The sequence below is a fragment of the Oxyura jamaicensis genome, chromosome 18 (assembly GCF_011077185.1).
Source record: "Oxyura jamaicensis isolate SHBP4307 breed ruddy duck chromosome 18, BPBGC_Ojam_1.0, whole genome shotgun sequence".
NCBI lineage: Eukaryota > Metazoa > Chordata > Aves > Anseriformes > Anatidae > Oxyura > Oxyura jamaicensis.
This window is the reverse complement of record NC_048910.1, coordinates 3,151,573-3,169,245: the sequence shown is the minus strand read 5'-3', so window position 1 is coordinate 3,169,245 and position 17,673 is coordinate 3,151,573. Positions and strand designations below refer to the sequence as shown.

The 17,673-nt window shown below is 52.2% G+C and overlaps 2 protein-coding genes across 4 annotated transcripts in view; one reads left to right on the top strand and one right to left on the bottom strand.

Moving 5' to 3' along the window:
• LOC118175763 overlaps positions 1-3,467 on the top strand; it is a 55,857-nt gene extending 52,390 nt beyond the window's left edge. For 2 of the 3 annotated variants that reach the window (XR_004755114.1, XR_004755113.1), the window contains exon 4: positions 3,270-3,421. Coding sequence is in view for 1 of the 3 variants with exons in the window: in XM_035342293.1 (XP_035198184.1) it covers positions 3,270-3,437 (168 nt within the window). In the remaining 2 variants the exon portion in view is untranslated. Of the gene's footprint in view, positions 1-3,269 lie in introns of all 3 variants that reach the window. The other variant, XM_035342293.1, reaches the window with a different exon arrangement.
• Positions 21-17,673, bottom strand: part of HS3ST3A1 (heparan sulfate-glucosamine 3-sulfotransferase 3A1) — a 30,907-nt gene continuing 13,254 nt past the window's right edge. The window contains exon 2 of the mRNA XM_035342292.1: positions 21-4,171. Coding sequence (XP_035198183.1) covers positions 3,553-4,171 — 619 coding nt within the window. The 3' untranslated portion in view covers positions 21-3,552. The remainder of the gene's footprint in view (positions 4,172-17,673) is intronic.

The window sequence follows — 17,673 nt, the reverse complement described above, 5'->3', positions numbered from 1 at the left end:
CAAAAAGAGAGCACAGCCTCTCAGTACCCGTAAACTTTATTAAATGTGTGCTTTTTCATTCTTAAATTAAATTAAAATCAGTTTGTTTCATACTGAAATAGCACCAAAGGGAGAAAGATGACAGTATCACAGAGCAGAGGGGAGGGAGGAGAGAAAACCCAGAAACCATTATATGTGAACAAGATTTTTTTTAATAGTTAAGAAAGTGGGCATTATTTTTTCCCCAGATCTGGAGCCCGAACATTGTGTCTGCTAGTGTGTGTGCAAGAGAACCGAGGAGGATAAGAAGGATGAGTGCCAAGACCACCAAGTGCAGGTTGGCATCCCCAAATGCACTGGCCATTCGGCTTTGTACCCCAAAGCCCACCCTGAATACCACTTGGAGGAGCCTCCTGCGCTGATCTCCATGGCATGTTGGCCTTTATATTCCTTTTAATTGTATAAATTCTCAGGTGGCAGCTTTCTGGTGGGAGTTGATGACATTCACAGCATGAACAGAGCTCACTGCGATGTGGCCACAGCCCGTCCTCGCCCTTCCCAAAATCCCGGCACCAGGAGCCACAGCAGAGGCTGGGATGCATCCTGCCAAACTGCACCGGCAAAGGAAAGCCCAAGCTGTCTGGAACATTCAGGGTATTTTTTTTTTTAAAAAAAACAAATGTTCTAAAAATCTAAATGTTACGTGGTGTATAATAAGCGTAAGCTTTATCAGTGCCTGCTGGCACACTGGATTATTGAAACCAGGACTTCAGTATACCTGATTAGTTTCTTATCACTAATGGATTGATTTTTCTGCCTTTTTTTTTTTTTTTTTTTTTTTTTTTAAAGCACACTATGGGTCACTTCCATTTTCATTTATAGCTGCTTTTACTTTCTCCTCCTAATACAGATGCTCGATCCTGTGGGCCTAGGAGGGTTGCAGGTTTTGACAGTTTACTTCTAATTCTTCTTAGGTTAAAATAATCTAAACTTCATGGCTGGATTTTAAAATAAGCCTAAAGAGTTTAGAGGCTTAAATGTTATTAGAGTTCAAAGGGATTTGATTGCATGACCTCTTTTTAAAAGCCATTGTTCATACGTGGAGGGATTTTCAAAAATACTTAGGGCCCAGATCAAAAAAATCAATTACAGTCTCTGATCCCCAAATAGTTTTACTAGGTGTGCATCGAGGGAGTCAAAGCCTCAGAAATTAATGGCAGTAAAGCATCAGAGCGTTTTTGGGCAAGTGTGCCCATGGAGTTGAGGTCAGCATGCTGGGCAGTGTTTTAAAGGCACGTGTGATAGTTGGGCCTGTGTACACACCGAAACTATCTGGATTTAATGGCAGTGATTTGGTGGCAGTTGCAGAATCTCATTTGTAGGAAGGTGCTTCATATCCCTAGAGCTAGTTCAATATGGGAAGAACAATCTGTGGCACCGTAAAGCAGCTTTATACTAGTCTAAATGTGACCACATGAGAGACAGTGGCAATATAATTATATTGATTTTTTAAAGTCATACTCAAGTCATATTTATACTTGTCAAAAGCCTGTGCAGATTAGCCCACCCCATGTCTCCTTGAAACACCACAGGAGCTACCTGCTTGACTCTCGTATTCAGCTTGGAAAGCCTCCGGCCTTGTGCCTTGGCCAAGGATGGTGGGAAGGGGTGGCAAAGGGTGGGAAGGTTTTGTGCAAAACTAGGTGGGTTTGTGTCTCAGGGACAGGACAGTGGTTGTCCCAGGGCTCCGTGTCCTCAGGAGCAGCGGGCTGGAAGGGAAGGGAAGGCTCCAGGCAGCCAGGAGGGGCTGTGGCTCATCACATGCAGTGGCAGTGGGTGGCATGAGATTGTCCTGGTCCACAGTTGTTTTCCTAACCTATCAAGGTGGATGGCCAAGGTGGAAATGACTCTTGGGTTGAATGGCATTTTCTGATACATGATCTGTGTCCTAGCCCTGATTATCTTACAATGCTCCTTTGGCTCCTTGAAATCTCTGCTGTGATTGCAATAAGATGTTGCCTGGTGTGCCAACAGCCAGTGGGCAGGGACCCCAGGCTTCTTCAACAGCAGATGTACCAGCTGATCCCCACTTAGTCTGCTCTACCCCATCAGTGCCTTTTTAAGGTTGAACTCAAATGAGGGAACATAATTATGTTGTTACACAGCACCAAGGAATAATTGGGTGCTCCTGTAGTCCAGCAAATGCTGAAGATAAAGAGCCAGCAGATAAGGAGCCTGCGGTAATACAAGATCCTGCTTCACTAATAGATTTTTGTCTCTGAGCCATTTCTGCTGGCCAAAAAAAGGTGATAATGATCAAAGAAAGGAATTTAAAGCTCCTGGTTATGCCAAACAGAAGATTTGTTTTGCCTGACAGTTTTTAAAACCCTGCACAGCCAGCGCTCTTGTTCCTGCATCCCCCTCGGTTCTCCTTTTGGAAAGGACAATTAACCTTCCATCTACTTCTCCTCATTCTCCCCCCTTTCTGGATGTGATTTTTGTTCACTTTTTTTTTCCCAAACAACGCTTTCCCCACCATTTGTCTTTTCAGACTGACCCAACCCAGCACATTCTTCCTTATGGCTTAAATATCATCCGCCAGACACGGTAAACTTGTTTCCTGTGTACGAGTGGTGGGATGGCGGGTGTCCCATCACCTCCCAGAGAGATGTGCCATGGGCATCATCCCAGTGTGGACCCTTCCCTGCCCATCACCCAGCTCCCTTCAGATGGGCCCCACTGGGAGAAGAGCTCTGCGGTCGGCCTGGTGTGAGGGGTGCGCGTTCCTGGGGACGGGGAGCGCAGGTTTGGAGCCAGCTCCTGTGAATGAGGTCTTTTGACTACCTGGCAATTTGCATCAGAAAGTCAAAAGAATCATTAGTTTTATTACACTTTTGGTGACCAAATATTTTTGTCAAAACAAACCGAAGGAAGATTGGTTTTGGCTTTTGTAAGATGAAAAATAAGTTTGGTTGATGAAAAGAGGTTGATTTAGTGGAGGGGCAACAGTCAAACAAAATTTGGATAAATGAAAAATTCTCAAAGGTTTCATACAATAAAAAATATCCTAAGGTAAGGTTTTGAAAACCAAATTAAATATTACATTGCCGGTTTTTCATTGTCAAGCGTGACAAGGTCTGGTCTAAAAAGGTGTTTGCCAGCCAAAATGTGGCTGATGCGCCACTACAGCTCTGAGCTCCTGCATGCACCCCGCTCACCCGCTCACCTCTGAGGGTGGACCTGAAGACATCGAAAAATTTTGCACCTGATTTTTTTTTTTTTTTTAATAGAGTCAGTGCAAACCCTCGAGCCCACTGAAGGAAGCAACCAAGCCGCAGGGATGTCAACAGGACCAGGTTGCTGTTCACGGCCTCTTTCTGTGGTGGGACACATCACCACCCCTCTGGGAGAAGAAAGAAACCAAGGCAGTGTCAAAAGAAAAAAAAAAATCAGAATGAATCATGTTTCAGCACAACTATTATTTTTTTCTCTATTTTCCCCCTTTCTACTGATATGTAAAAAAAATATATATTATATTATATTTTCCTTTTCTTAAATTATTTTTTTTCAGCCTCAGTCCCAGCCGAAGTCCTGCCCCGTCATCTGGTAGAACTTCATGTTGAAAGGCCGGTAGAAGTCCCGCAGCCTCTGCACCACCTCCTGGTCGATGTCGGGGTGGGTCCTGCCTTTCGTTTTCCCCAGGCAGTGGGGTTTGCTGCTGCCCTCCGCCTTCTTCAGGCAGGGGAAGCCCTTGGTTTTGTTGAAGTAGAAGTGTTTGTCGGTGATGATCCTCTTGAGGCCCAGAAAGTCCTGGACCCTGCCCAGCTCCCCCGCGGGGTCGCTGATCAGCCTCTCCCCGCTGACGAAGAGGATCTGCCCGATGGGGAAGTAGAGGAGCCAGTTCTCCAGGTGCTTGGCGTAGATGCCGATCTGGATGGCGCTCCACGAGGTGTCGATCAGGCCCGTAGTCCTGTTTTTGAAGGTCAGGCTCTCAAAGGTGGGGATATCGGGCTTCTTGGAGAGCGTCTGGGTGTAGTCCGAGATGGCTCTGGTCACGGGGTCCCGCACCACCACGATGAGCTTCGTGCCCTTGGACATGGAGGAGATGCGGGCCGGGGCCTCCTTGGTGACGAAGTAGCTGGGGGTCTTCTCCATGGTGATCTGCCCCTCCAGGGTCCTGGGCATGAGGTCCCTGAGAGAGGGGGACAGAGGGACACATTAGTGCTGAATGCAGGGCACCGGCAGTAATCTAAGGGAGGGTCCCAGGTGCCACAACCAGGATGTCCCCGTGCCTCACACCCCCAGCCCAGCTGGCTTCCCTCCTGGCATGGGTAGTCAGGAGACCCATAATGCTCTAACTCAGCAAATCATCCAAGCAAACACCAGAAATTAGACTTAATTCTGCCTATTTAAGACATCTAAGGGGCTTCTTGAGACGGATCCCACCTCTCTTCTTGCCCTGACACTGGCAGAACAGAGCAAACTTCCACAATCCTAACATCCTACCCCTTTAAATTCCTGCCTGCCCACGCTGGGGTTTCCTGCACATTGGCCTGAATTCCCCAGAATAACAGAGAATTTCTTGAGTAACAACTCTCCCTTCCTGCAGGGCAGGAGGGATTTTTCAAGGAAGAGGGTATAAGACTCCATCTTTTGGTACTTTCAAGGTGGCAGCAAGCTGACGTCACATAAAAATGTGCAGTATCAGCCCCCTGACCTCAGCAATTTCCTTCTTCCACCCAAAGAAATCCTACACAGCAGGCTGAGCTGAGCAGCTCTCGGGGTGGGCTCAGGCCAGGGGCCCCTTGAGAATTCAAAGCTCTTCTGAGCTGGGCATTGGGTGCGATTTGGTGAAGGTCTGCAGGATCTGGCCACCGGATAACCTGTGTTCAACAAGGCAAGCCTGAAAGGTGTAGGAGCCACCTGAGCCACTGCTCATCGGCTTCTCCTGGGTGCTCCATCTACTTGCTGTGATTCTCCTCTCCTGCTGCATGGACACACCACGGCAGATCCTTCAGATTTGCCTCACCCCATTATCACCCCAAAATGGGAGCCAATATCTGCAAAGTGACAGCAGCTCCTTTGGATGCACAAACCCTTCCCACCTCCCGGCACTTCTGTCCACAGCACGTCCCCTCCTGGTCCCTCCCAGGGGACAGGAGATGGATGGGAGGTGGCACGGCCATGCCACTAGCAGTTCTGGTGGCAGCTGTGGCCCCGTGTCCCCCGGAACAGGTCCCCGTGTCCCCCTCACCCTGACCCCTCGCTGTGGCTGCGGCGCCCGGGACCATCTCGGGCAGCAACGTCTGGTTTGCAAACGTGTGCAATATGCCAGCAAAATTAAACTCATCTATCAAAAAAGCAACAATGCAAAGGCAGCGATTGCTAAAAGCACCAATAACAACCAAACCCCAGGCTGAGTCGTGCTGTTACAAATGAGGCAGCGAGGACTGACCCTTCCTAGAGCAATTCTTTCAGTTCAAAGCCGTGTTACGGAGAGGCTGAGCAGAAACGTGGTCCTAGAGAAGCCAAACCTTTGCTGGTTGCTGCTGAGGGTTTCTGGTCAGGGGAAACACCATGAATTAGGGATATTTAGGCTGGAGAAGAAACAAGCTGAGGGGTGTGAGAGCTGTTTCTTCCTAAAAGACCTGAAGACATAAAGGCATTGTGGGCAATAGGGACGTGGATGGATTCAGAACCGGCACAGGGGAGACCTTTGCTAAGGAGACATAGCTCTGTGGTAGGATTTAACATCATCCAATATTGCAAAGACCAGAGTGTAAATGGTTCAGAGACAGCCTGGCCACATTTCTGGTGGATGAAATCAGTTGGTGGCACTGGAACATGAGAGCCCCAGGGTACCTGCAGCCTCGGGGTGTCCCCAGCCCTGGTCATGCTCAGCGGGGCAGAGATGGCAGAAGGACCTTTGCAAATTACTGCCCTTTTTACACCCGGCACTGTCTGTCACCTGGGCAAAAGTACTGGGCTGGCAGGCTGTGGTCAGGCCTGGTGAAGACATTCGTGGGCTTCTGGGCCCACCAAGCACCTGCACCAGCCCCCGGTGTGCAGCCAGGGGCAGCGTGTGTCCCCACGGTTCTGGGCACAGGGGTCAGCAGGGGCTCAGCGGGACGAGCACAGGGGGAAGGGAGAAGGAGTTTGGAGCAGCCAAGGGACTGTAGCAACCTGAGGCAAAAGGGAAAGCATCTGGATTTTGAGCTACATTTTAATGGGAATGAAGTTAATGAGAAGATTTGGTCTCTCCCTCCATTCCGGCCATATCTGCTCTACCACGAGGAGCTACCAGAGCATTGCCCAGCGCTGAAATTCGCCTCCTCCCTGCTGCTGGGCAATGGAACAGGGTCACATCCACCTTTCCTGAACAGGGTCACATCCACCTTACCTTGGATTTGGTAAGGCTTGGCCTGGTGGCCCCTACAACAACACACCCTCTCCGAAGTGGGACTAAAACTGGAAGGGACGTCTGTGGGGAGGGATCCGCGAGGTGCCTGGTGCCCAGCTCCATCCCCAGCCTCTTGCACGCGTGCTGTGACAAGGAGCCGTTGCAGTGGGAAGGCACCCGAGCCCTGTGTGTGTCTTGCTAAGTGTTGAAATCTCCGCTGCGCCTCCCCAGGGAGCAGGTTAACCCTCCTGCGGGGAGGCCGCAGCACAAAGGCTTCCTTCAGCGCAGGAACGAGCCCGCACCTCCGCTGCCAGGTCGGCGGGCAGGGACACGCCAGGAGCCACCGGGAATGTGCTGCCACAGCGTTTGGGAGATTAATTAATTACAAAGGGCATCTTTCATGGACGTAAACAGTTGCCTGGAGGCCTCCCTGGACTAATGGCATCTGGGTTTTATTGCAAAAGAGCCACTTGAAAAGACAAGAACCACAAAAATGTTTTTGGCAAGAGCAGCCACCAGTGGGCCCTGCCAGAATAAATGGATTCTGTTATTTTAATTTTAGTAGAGCTCGGGGCTTTATTTAATTACTTAATAGGAGAGGAAGACTCTCCTCAAAGGGAGCATTTGGGATTTCGTGTGTATTCATGGCTGGCCCTTTGTGGGACCATGCCGTGTCCCAGCAGTGCTGCCCGAGGTGGCCGTGGCCGTGTCCCACCAAAGCAGGAGGCAGCGCCAGGGCTGCAGCCCCTTCCCCACCCCAAAGGTCTCCATGGGGCTCCATCTGCTGCAGCACCTGGCTGGGGAGGGAGAGGCGCCGGCACGGTGTTGGTGATGCTGCACAGGGCTGAGCACCAGTGGTTACTGGTCCCAGCACCAGGTTTTCTGCCGATGCAGCCTCTGTGTGAGGCCTTCACATCGGCACCTTTATGCTGGGGTCACATCAGGATGCCCCAGTAACGGGCCCCCAGCCCTCAGGCACTCCTGGTGTGGGAACCCATCTTTGATGCCATGTTTATTATGGTTCTATACACCCTTATTGACCGTGTAATGGTCCAAAATCTTGGCTTTGTACATTTCCCAGGGGTGTTTCCAAGTGGAGTGTTGGCTTGACCCCAGACACAGAGATCAGAGTCCGTGGAGCCAGCACCTGATCTCAAGCCCCTGCTGGAGCCCAGTTCTGGGGAATAAAGCACCGCTTTATGTCACAAAACCACAGTACCTCATCGGGCTCCATCCTTACACGATTGAGGTCTCCGACAGCTCCCCAGACCGTGAAACCTCTGGTGGGTGCAGCCCAGGCTCCGCACTGCACAGCCTGCAGGTTGCAGCGGGCGGTGAGACACGGGGGCAGCGCGGGCATCGCTCACCCCCTGCACCTGAGATCCCCTCCCCTGGGCAGGGGCGCCTGGTTCCAGCCTCCAGCTGCATTTTCCACCTTGCACTGGCCTAAGCTACTGCTCCAAGCAGCAGGTACAGGCAAAGAAATTGGGGAGGGGGAAGAGAAGCCCCCTAACAGCTTTTAGGGCATTCAAGGAGCCCTGGGAGGTTTCTGTGCGTGCTCCCAACTCATGGCCAGCCAAAACCCATGCTATGTGCTACTGGGCCCTGCTTAGAGGGCCAAGGGGCAAAAGGAGGACCCTGACCCCATTGCACTGTGCTGCAGTCCTGCTCCCCTCCCCAGCCCGCTGTAGTGCTTCGCCCTGCTTGGCACCACGTCCAGCTTCAAGCCTCTGTGGGCTGGGTGTGCTCCTGATTCAACGGCCACGGTTTGGGTGGGTTTTGGAGTGCCCAAAAAGCCAAGGACCTGAAAAGCCAAGCAGTGCCCAAGCTGCTGTGTGCTGCCAATTCCATGCCAAGTCTTAAGAAGCTGGCAAGGACGCTGTGCAGAACAGATCAGAGAGGGAAAATCACCCAAAGGGGCCAATTTCACCTCTCACCTCTGCGTAGAAATGCCGCCACAACTCCTGACTCCGGGATGGGGCCAGACACTGCGGAGACATGGATGTGAGTTGTGGCACAGCCGGCAGCCCCGGGGGAAGCACAGAGCCTGCTCTGGGCCAAAGCCATTGGATGAGGAGGGTGGGGAAACTGAGGCACAGTGAGATCGATGCAGCCTCACACCCCAGAGTGGTGCTCACTCCGTCCTGTGCTACCGCAGCCACCAGCCTCCTGTTTCCTCCTCCTTCCCATCCCATTTCCCTTCCTCTTCCACAGCACGTTAAGCATTTCTGCAGCTGGAATTTCTAAATAAAACCAACCCTGCGATTGCACGCGATTGTCTTTCCCCACCCTCGGGCCCACGCTCCCAGGGGGGCCATTGCAGCCCCTACAGGAGACTGAGAAGAAAGCTGCTCTGGCAGGAGTGACAGTGTAACAGTATAAATTTGTGTGCACGTATAAATAAATGAAAAAACAGCACCTAAAGCGAGGAGGCTTCCTGGCCTTCCTGTTCAGTCTGACAGCTCCAGCAAGGCTCCGACACGGCTTTAGTGGGCAGCGAGGGCACCGCTGAGTTACCGGGGCCTCCTGCTTGGCCTTCCTTTAGATGTTAGGGGAAATCAATATGTGGAAAGATCTACTCCAGGCATCTGGTCATGCAAAAAAGATACCCAGAAAAAAATTGTAGGAGTGAGGAAGCTGAAAGGAATTTGGTAAATAATCAGAGGTATCCCTAAGAAAAGCTGAAAGGAGTTTGATAAATAATCAGCGGCATCCCTAAGGAACAAGGGAAGCCAGGCGTTGCTCTGTAGCACAAAACCCCAGCCCCAGCTGCCAGCAGTGTCAAAAGGGGACCTCCCAGGGCACAGATTTAGTCTCCCCAATGTTCCAGAGGGGATATCAACGCATAAAGCCAGTGTCTGGTTGTGCTGACCCGTACTCAGATGAAAGGGTGCCAAGGTTCCCACTTCCTCTGCACTTCTACATCCCCCAAACCCAGACCTGGGGGCCGGGCACAGCACGGGCACCTTCCCCCTGCCCTGCACATGACTGGTGGCAGCAGGGCCGGCAGGCAGAGTGCGGTGTGTTGTGCTGCTCAGCCTCCTGCCCGGTGAGGTGCTCCCTCAGCAGCTCAGACCGCGCGGTGCTTGCTGACAGTCAGCGGCGGTGGCAGCTCCCCAGCTCATCCGTGCGGCGGGTGCCGGCGTTTGACAAGCCTCGGTGTTTATGTATCTCGTTACATCTGCAGCCGGCAGCATCTGTTTCCACGCTGCATCTGTCAGGCGGCATCTGATCAGCGCCGCCGCCCTCCCCTCCTCTCCCTTCCCCTCGCAGATGAGGAGCCCCAAATCTCTCTGGGCTGTGGGAGAGGGACAGGCACGGCATCCCCAAGGGGCGGCTGAATTTAGCTAAGTCCAGCACTGCTTTCACATCTTCAGAAGCCGCTCCAAGGCGCTGGAGCAGAACCGCTGCCACTGGGGTACCTCCCGGACACTGCGGGCATTGCCTTGGCCAAGTCCCTCTCATGCTGCTCCTTAGCTTTTTCTCATTAATGCCTGGAGGGGCAAATGCTTAACAACTGTCCCACTTTTGAAAACAGAGACCAGCTGTGGCTGCAAGGTGTTTTCCGCAGTTTGCCCATCACAGAATTGCAGCTCCTGCCATAGCAAGCTGCAGCAAAACACAAGTTTAGGAGAACGAGGCCAGCCTGGCCCGGCGTGCAGCCAGCACCCTAACCTGGAGCCTGCGGGGACGTGGGGAGCCCCGGGTGTCTGCCCCGGACCCCACCGGGCTGCTTCAGTGCCTGGAGAGGGAAAGCACCACCTGGCAGCTGGAGGCGTCCAGGGAGGCTCAGCTAAAAGTGCTGTCTGTGGTGAGGAGCAGCACCGCTGCCTGTGCCCGAAGCACTGCACCAGGGGGTTGGCTTTATTTGTAAATATATAGAGATATTAAATGACTTATATATACAAAATACAATACATATATACTTAACATTTTTAATAATTTTAATTGATTTTATAAAAAGCAATTTCCTTAGTTTGCACCCTGCTAGGTGCCGAGCACCGCAGGCAGCTCTGCAGGGCTGCCACCACTTCAACATTTCAGAAAATCTCTCCAGAAAGCATCTCGCTGCCCCAAAACAGGGACCTGGGCACTCAGCTGTCACTGCAGCCTCTTTGGGTGGCAGCCCAGTGCCGAGCTAAGCGCCAGGAAAAGCCTGCTTCCCTCCAGGGGAGCTGGGAAACCCATCAGAGGCACGGTGCAGAGCGAGCGGCTCCTTTGCCAGGGCCCTCAGCTGATAACGCCGCGGGTGCACTTGCTGCTTCCTGACTTTGGGGCCGTGAACTCGCTCAGGAAGAGCAGGAGCAGGAGCGATACCTGGCCAAGGACTGGGGCCGCGGTGGGCTCGGGACGTGGGGTCGCTGTGCCCAGCTGCAGGCACACGCTAACGGGGGCACGGGGGCTGCGGAGGGGCAGGGAGCAGCTGCACACAGAGGGGTCTGTGCTCAGCAGCACGCTGCCCCCCCCATGCTGTCACTGCCCCCCGGGGCACACACTGATCCTAATTACAGCACTTGAGCCCTCTGCCTAATTGCGATGATTAATTAGCGATGGCCAGAACCTCTCTCAAGTGGTGCCGAGGGGCAATGCCAGTGTCCTGGTGCCCAGCACCTGTCTGAGAAGGACTCATGCCGAGGGGCTCCTGAGATGTGGCTGTGCTGGGACACATCTGGGACACATCTGGGCACCTCCCACAGCCCAGCGGTGCCAAAGTGCCACCGACAGGCAGGAACACCCTGGTGCCATTGGCCCTGCAAGACATCGATCTCACCTGGAACAAGGACCTCGTCCGAGCCGAGGCCACCCCTGGTGGCACAGCCGTGCTCCGGGCTGCCCCGCTGGGCTGGCACCAGGGCCATTTGTTGTCATCTGTCCCCCATCACATTTCTGCACTCTTCATGAGGGCCGTGGGGTCCTGCCCAGTAAATCCCACCTGCAAGATGCCCCCCCAGCAGATGCGGGTGACTGATCTCCATGACCGAGCCCACCAGCACTCCACCACAAAACCCTGCCCCACATCGCCAGCCTCTATGGGGACGGGGACACCAGCAGGCACCAGCTGAGGGAGCCTCCTCCTGTTGGCTTTGCCATGTCCTTCCTTGGCCACCCCCGCAGCAGAGGAGCCCTGTGGTGGTCTCCCCATGGTGGTCTCCCCGTGGCCTCCCCGTGAGCTCCTTGCCCCCAGTTCAGCACCCCTCCAGGCACTGCCTGCAGGCAGCGGGCAGGTTTGGGACACCCTGTGCGGGGGAGCCCAGACCCTGCGTGACCTCACCACGCCTGCACTCAGTGCCCAGCACCTCCAGTGGTGACCAAACAGACTTTTGCACCTTTCCACAGCCTCTCCAGCCCCACATTCCTGGCATGAGCTTAACAGCGGCAGCAGCCAGGGCTCAGAGCTGCAGACATGAGCTGCTCACCAAACCCACACAGCACCAGCATCCCCGCAGAGGAGCAAGGCAGGGACCCCCGCAGTGTCCTAGTGCTTCCAGCAGAGCTCCCAAGCGAGGTGTGGTTCCTCACTTCCCAGCTGGATTCACTTGGCTAAATCCAGGCTTGCGGCAGCCGGTTCTGGTGGCTTTTTGGTGCTGGTTTTACTGTAAGCGTGGTGCCTGGGTGAAGGCTGACACCGGTTCTGCTCTCTGCTTCCATGATTGTGCAACCTGCTGATTGCCCCAGATGACACCAAAGGAGGATTTTTCCCACTGAGACAATGGGAACGGCGGCAGTGCATGGCTGACAGTGAATCCTGTGAACCCAGCCCTCACCTAAAGCAAGAAGCTCGCTGCAAGGTGCGTGCCTCTTGTGCCGTGGGAAGGGAGCTCCGCGCCTCCTCCCACCACACCTCACCATGCAGAGGGGTCACAGCCTCTGTAGGGACCCACACGGACATCAGCCTGTGCCTCGCCCTCAAGTCTGATGGTAAGATGCCCCGTCTGGGGACCTGCCTTGCCATTCTGAAGCAGGCCACTTTTTTTTTGTTCATAGTAAAGCTGTGTCTATAGGAGTGGATTTTTAGGAGCCTTGCATGTCAACAGAGCAGGAGGTAGCACATGCTCTGAAAAGCTTACTGAGTACAAATACAGAGGGATGAGGAGAAAAAAGAAAAAAAAAGCCTAAGTGACCCAGTAGCAAAGCTGAGCCTGGTACAACAAAACCTCACGGCTGCTCTTCTTCCCTGAGAGCACCCCTGAAGTGCTGCACACCGACACTCCCAAGCACCCTGTGCATCATGCAAAGCCCCCCGGCATCTCCCCTGGGGACCAGAGCAGCACCTTTCCTCGTCTCTGCTGGTAAGCCCCGCTGGTGGGCTCAGCCTGGCCCCTGCAGCCCAAAGCAGTAAGCAGCTCCTGTACGGATCGCCAGGACCATAAGCCTCAAGTGCATCACCTAAAGGGGAAGGTTAAGGAACTGTTTATTGTTGGGAATGTCTCCCTCTCTAGGTCTCATTTTTTGATAAATTAGCTTCAGCTTCATTACCCCATGATATATTTCCCTTGACATTTAATTATACTTACCCCAAACACATTAAGCCAATCAGTCTGAACAGCTTCTTATTAATATGCAAATTTTGCCTTCGAAAACCCGGGAATCTGAAAAATCTCTTCAGGCTTCAATTAGGGCCGATTGGGGAGTTGGGCACCCCCTGAAATGCCCTCCTGGTCTGAGGACAGAGGGGAGCAGCATGGCTGGGGGGGGTGGACCCACCAGCACAGCACAGATAGATTTGGGACTGGGAGAAGGGGACGCAGCTGTTTATGGCACCTTGGCAGGCCTGCCCTCGTGCACAGAGGCTGGATCCTATAAACCTTGGTGGTGTTGGTGGCTCATCCCCATCCCAGCCCCAGCTGCCCCCAGCCCCAGGGACACGGGATGCTGGGCACCACCGAGCCCCCGGCCGCGGGGCAGCCTCACCTGCACGCCACAGAGGATGCAGCAAAATCTCAGCCCTGTTTTAGCAAAACAAACAGGAACCCGGCTCCCCGCAGCGATGTTTGAGCGGGATGTGATTTGCATTGGGCAAATAAACGGAACCACGCAATTAGCCATCTGCCCTGGAAGAGATTTGGGTTTTGCTTTCAAGCATCGCTTTCAGCCTCTCTGTTCTCATATCCCTGTGAACACCATGGGATTTTCTACTCAGAAACCAACAGGGAATAAATTCATTGAGTCCTTCCTGTAAGTAATTGGAGGGAGACACAGGCAGGGGCACTACAGCTGCGGTAGCTGCTGGCCTCCCAGACGGGTTTCCCAGGAATTACACCCATAGGAAAGCGCTGCCCGAAACCGCTTCCAGCCCTTGCAGGGTTTTCATCTCACCCCAAAAACCTTTACTTGGTCAAGCTGTAAGATTTCCTGGTGGCTGCTGATGACCCCAGTGTCTTTTCAGGAAGAAGCTACTGGTTGCATTGTATTTCAGAATAGCGGGTAGTTTTTTAAAAACACGATTCCCTATAATTCCCTTTATTCACTGAGGTTAGGCACTAAAACTGGAACTACACTGCAATCAGCAAACTGCATAAATAGTCCAATTTTGTAAAACAGCTCTCATGAGCAATAAAGAAACCCAATTTGCTATTCACTATCATAAAAATATCTCTTTCAGTATGTAAATCAAAACAAAGTGAGCAGATAACAAAAAAAATAAACTCGACCCCACCGCTCTCTGCCCGAGAGCACAGGCAGCCGGCCCTGGGGAAGGGCTCGCCTGCCCTGTATAAATACATGCAAGAGCAAATCTGCTAAAAATCGCAGCCTCCACTTTGTTTTCTGAAGGTCCCAGTTTATCCTTCAGCAGAAGAGGGAGGGCTGGGGAGAGGTCGGCAAGAAACACAATCCTTTCCTGTATAAACAGTATTGCTCGGGCTGATTTTAAGTGCATCGTATGGCATATATTTCATGTGTGTATACAGACGGAGAGAAGGAGAGATTTTTCAAGCGGGCTAGAGACGTAAAACGATCTTATATCATCTAAAACCAACACTTCGCTCGGACTTCTGGCAGTTTCCCTTGCAGTCGTCCCTGCCACCACCGCCCCTTCCCCCCGGCCGCCGGCGCACGCTGCAGCCTCCCCCATTATTTTTCACAAAGGCTTATAAATCACTGTGGAAACTCTTATTATCTTATTTTCCCTCTGCTTCCCTCTTGTCTGTTTTGAGAAAAATTAATGCATTTGTCTCCAGAAAAATGTGCAGTCTCTATAATTCAGTTTTAAAACAAGCACAACTAGCAAATGGATAGACCTCGGTTAGGAGACTCATTTTTCATGTGAGTAATTGAACCCTTCCCTTCGATTTTTCCTTTGGGTGTTAAAGACAACTGATGCCTTCCTGGAATTTGCTGAGGTCTAAAAAAGATGGAAAGACAGACAGGCAGACAGAAAGGAAAAGCAGAGGGGGGAGAGAGAGAGAAAGAGAGAAGAGAAAAGGAAGAAGAAAAGGAAGAAGATGAGGAAAAAGAAAAAAACAAGGAAGGAAAGAGAAGGGAACAAGAAAGAAGAAGGAGAACAGGAGGAAAGAAGGAAAGAAAGAAGAAAAGGAAAAGAGGGGAAAGTCTGAAGCACATCTCAAAGCAGTGGTGGCTGTTGCAGAGGGAACTTCGGGGATCTCAAACACCTCAAACCCAGGGCACCCCTGCTGCCGACGGCACAGCCACCTGTGCTGCAGCCCCAAGCCCAAAGCATATTTCTCCAAACCACCAAAATCACAGCCAGCTTTGCCATAACCCATATCAATGCTGCGGGACTCCTGCACAGAGCAAGATGGTCCCGCGAGGAGCAGCAGTTGGATGGTGGCTCTCAAACCACACCACACGCAGCCCCACACTGTGTCCTGGTCCCCGAGCAGCCCCGAGGCTGGCACCGAGGAAGTCGGGGATAATTCCAGCAGAGCCACAATCAAGCGAGCACTCAGGCCAGCAAAGTCTATTGTTCCTTTGTCTTTCGCTGCATTATCTCTGTCCCCTGGGAGCTACATTATTGCCTGCAATATATAATGCGATTTGCTTGTTTTCCATGTCTGCCTCATTTTTCTTCGACACAAACACACTTCAGACATGCACGCTCACAGCAGCGCACGCATTCTTCATGGGAATGAAATGGCCCAGAAAATGCCACCGTGCATTACAGATAGCGTTTGAAAACAAGCCCGCAGGGCCGGTGCAGTGAGGCTGGTGGGATCGGGTGCTGGGAGTCTGCAGAGCATCCCTGGGATTCCCTTGGACAGGAGAGGAGCTGGGTCAAGGAACTGGTTTCAGGAGTGCGGCTGCGCTTGGGAAGCTGCAGGCAACGTGAAGGAGGATGAAATGATATCTGCAAATTGGAGGGATGTGGAAAATCACTGAATAGGGGTGGTTTGGAAAAAAAAAAAAAAAAAAAAAAAAAAAAAAGAGGTGTTCTAGTGTTCTACATCTTCCTTCCTTTGGAGGGGGGAGTCCCTTCATGTTCCAGAGACCAAAATCAGCACCCAGTGAGTGCCCGAACTGAAGCAGTTGCACTGGAGTGGCCAAAGCCTGAGATGGAGCGATAGTACCCGAAATGGGAAGAGGATGGGGGCTGAGGGTCCTGCTGGCTCTTGGAGCAGGGACAAGGCTGTCCCCTGTGCTGCAGGGACTCTGTGGGGCACAACAGCAAGGTTCTGGGCTGTTTGGCTCCCATTGGCAGCAGTGTAACAGGGGATGAGGTGCACTTTCACGGAGGCAAAAGCATCCCCCAGGATGCTGGCGTGGAGTCCTAAGCAACTCGATAGCGATGATTTGGTTTTGGACTGTACTGCGATGTGCTCATTACTGCTGGAGACACTGCAGGTATATTTGTGCGTGAGCTTTATGAGAGAGCCAGACACCTGAAAGGACCCCTGCTTTTGAGAACAGAGGTTGTTTCTTAAATTATGCTGAGAAGTGACTTCTTTATATATCACCACACATTTCCTCCTGCTGCAAGGCCAAAAAATCCTTTATCTGTATTATAAAATAGAGAGTCTGACCTCAGGCTATGATCTAAAATATATGGAGTCACACAAGTTTACCCTTGCAGTCATTCTTCATCCTTCCCGTGCCAATTCTTTGTCCTTTTGCTAAATGAAACTTTAATGGCTAGGAAAGGGCTGCCTACTTTCATTCCTGGAGCAAAGCAGTCAAGTGCAAAGAGGGCAAAAGTCTCCAGAAAATAGAAAGCTTAAAAAGATTCCTTGTAGCCTGATTTGCAAGTTCTGGGCAAGGCAGGGGCCAGTGCTGGAGAAACCGTGTAGAGCAATCTCACACCGGCCTCCTCCAGCCCCACAGTCTATTAAGGGATTTTAGCCACAGCTCAAAAGGTCGTGCATTAAGAGCTCTTTTCTATGCTCAGCCATTCCACCTCCTCCCCGGGAATGCATCACTGTCTCACCCGGTATCAGATAAAGCCATCTGACATATTTCAGGAATGTTCAGCTGATTGCAGATCTACATTTCACGAGCGCTTCGTGGGGGAAGAGGCAGAGCTGGAGCCCACCCGAGGTGGGTCCGGGCGTTTGCCCCAGGCTCCCTCCACATCCCCCACAGGGGCGCAGAAGGAATGTGGAGGATATCACTTGGGCTTCAGCGTGACACCAAGGTTCCTGAGAGGCAATCCAGGGCATTAATGTAAAACAAATAATGGTAGTAATAGTAATAATAGTAATAGTAAAGGTAGTAATAGTAATAATAATAATAATGGGAATTGACAAAATATGAACAGAAGAAAATAAAACCAATTAGTGACCTGGGTTTTATGTGCCAACTTGACTCATTCAGATCCAGGCCATTGAAATCTCCTCTTCCCCTCTCGGCACTGAACCAAATGGGGCTGGAGGTGTCAGGTCGGCTCCCGCAGCACCCGCAGCCCTCATCCCGCGGGGATGCTCAGAGGCTGCTCAGCAGGAGCCACCTACTTCCCGGCACCGTGCAGGGACCCCGCAACCCTTCGTGTGCTCTGCAGCCACTTCGGAAAGCCCAGCCAGGACCCCTGGAGATGAAGATTTTGAAGCGTGATCAAAGAGATGCACGGAGATAGCAAGGAGGATTAATGCTTTTCACAAAAGCTTCTTAGTTATCCCAGTGGGTCTTTTTTCAAAGGGGGCTAGGGGAGTTAGGCACTTAGATCTCACTTGGATCCTTTATTTAGTCTGCAAATCCTGCGCTGGAGCAGTGCAGGAGTGCGACCCCTGAAGCACTGCTTCCCAGGCGTGTCTGCCCGAGTGAAAAGCTGAATTGATTCGGGCTGGCTTGGTGGCCTCCTGCAGCTGCTCCTCCTAAGCAGCAGTGAGAACAAGCTTTCTGTT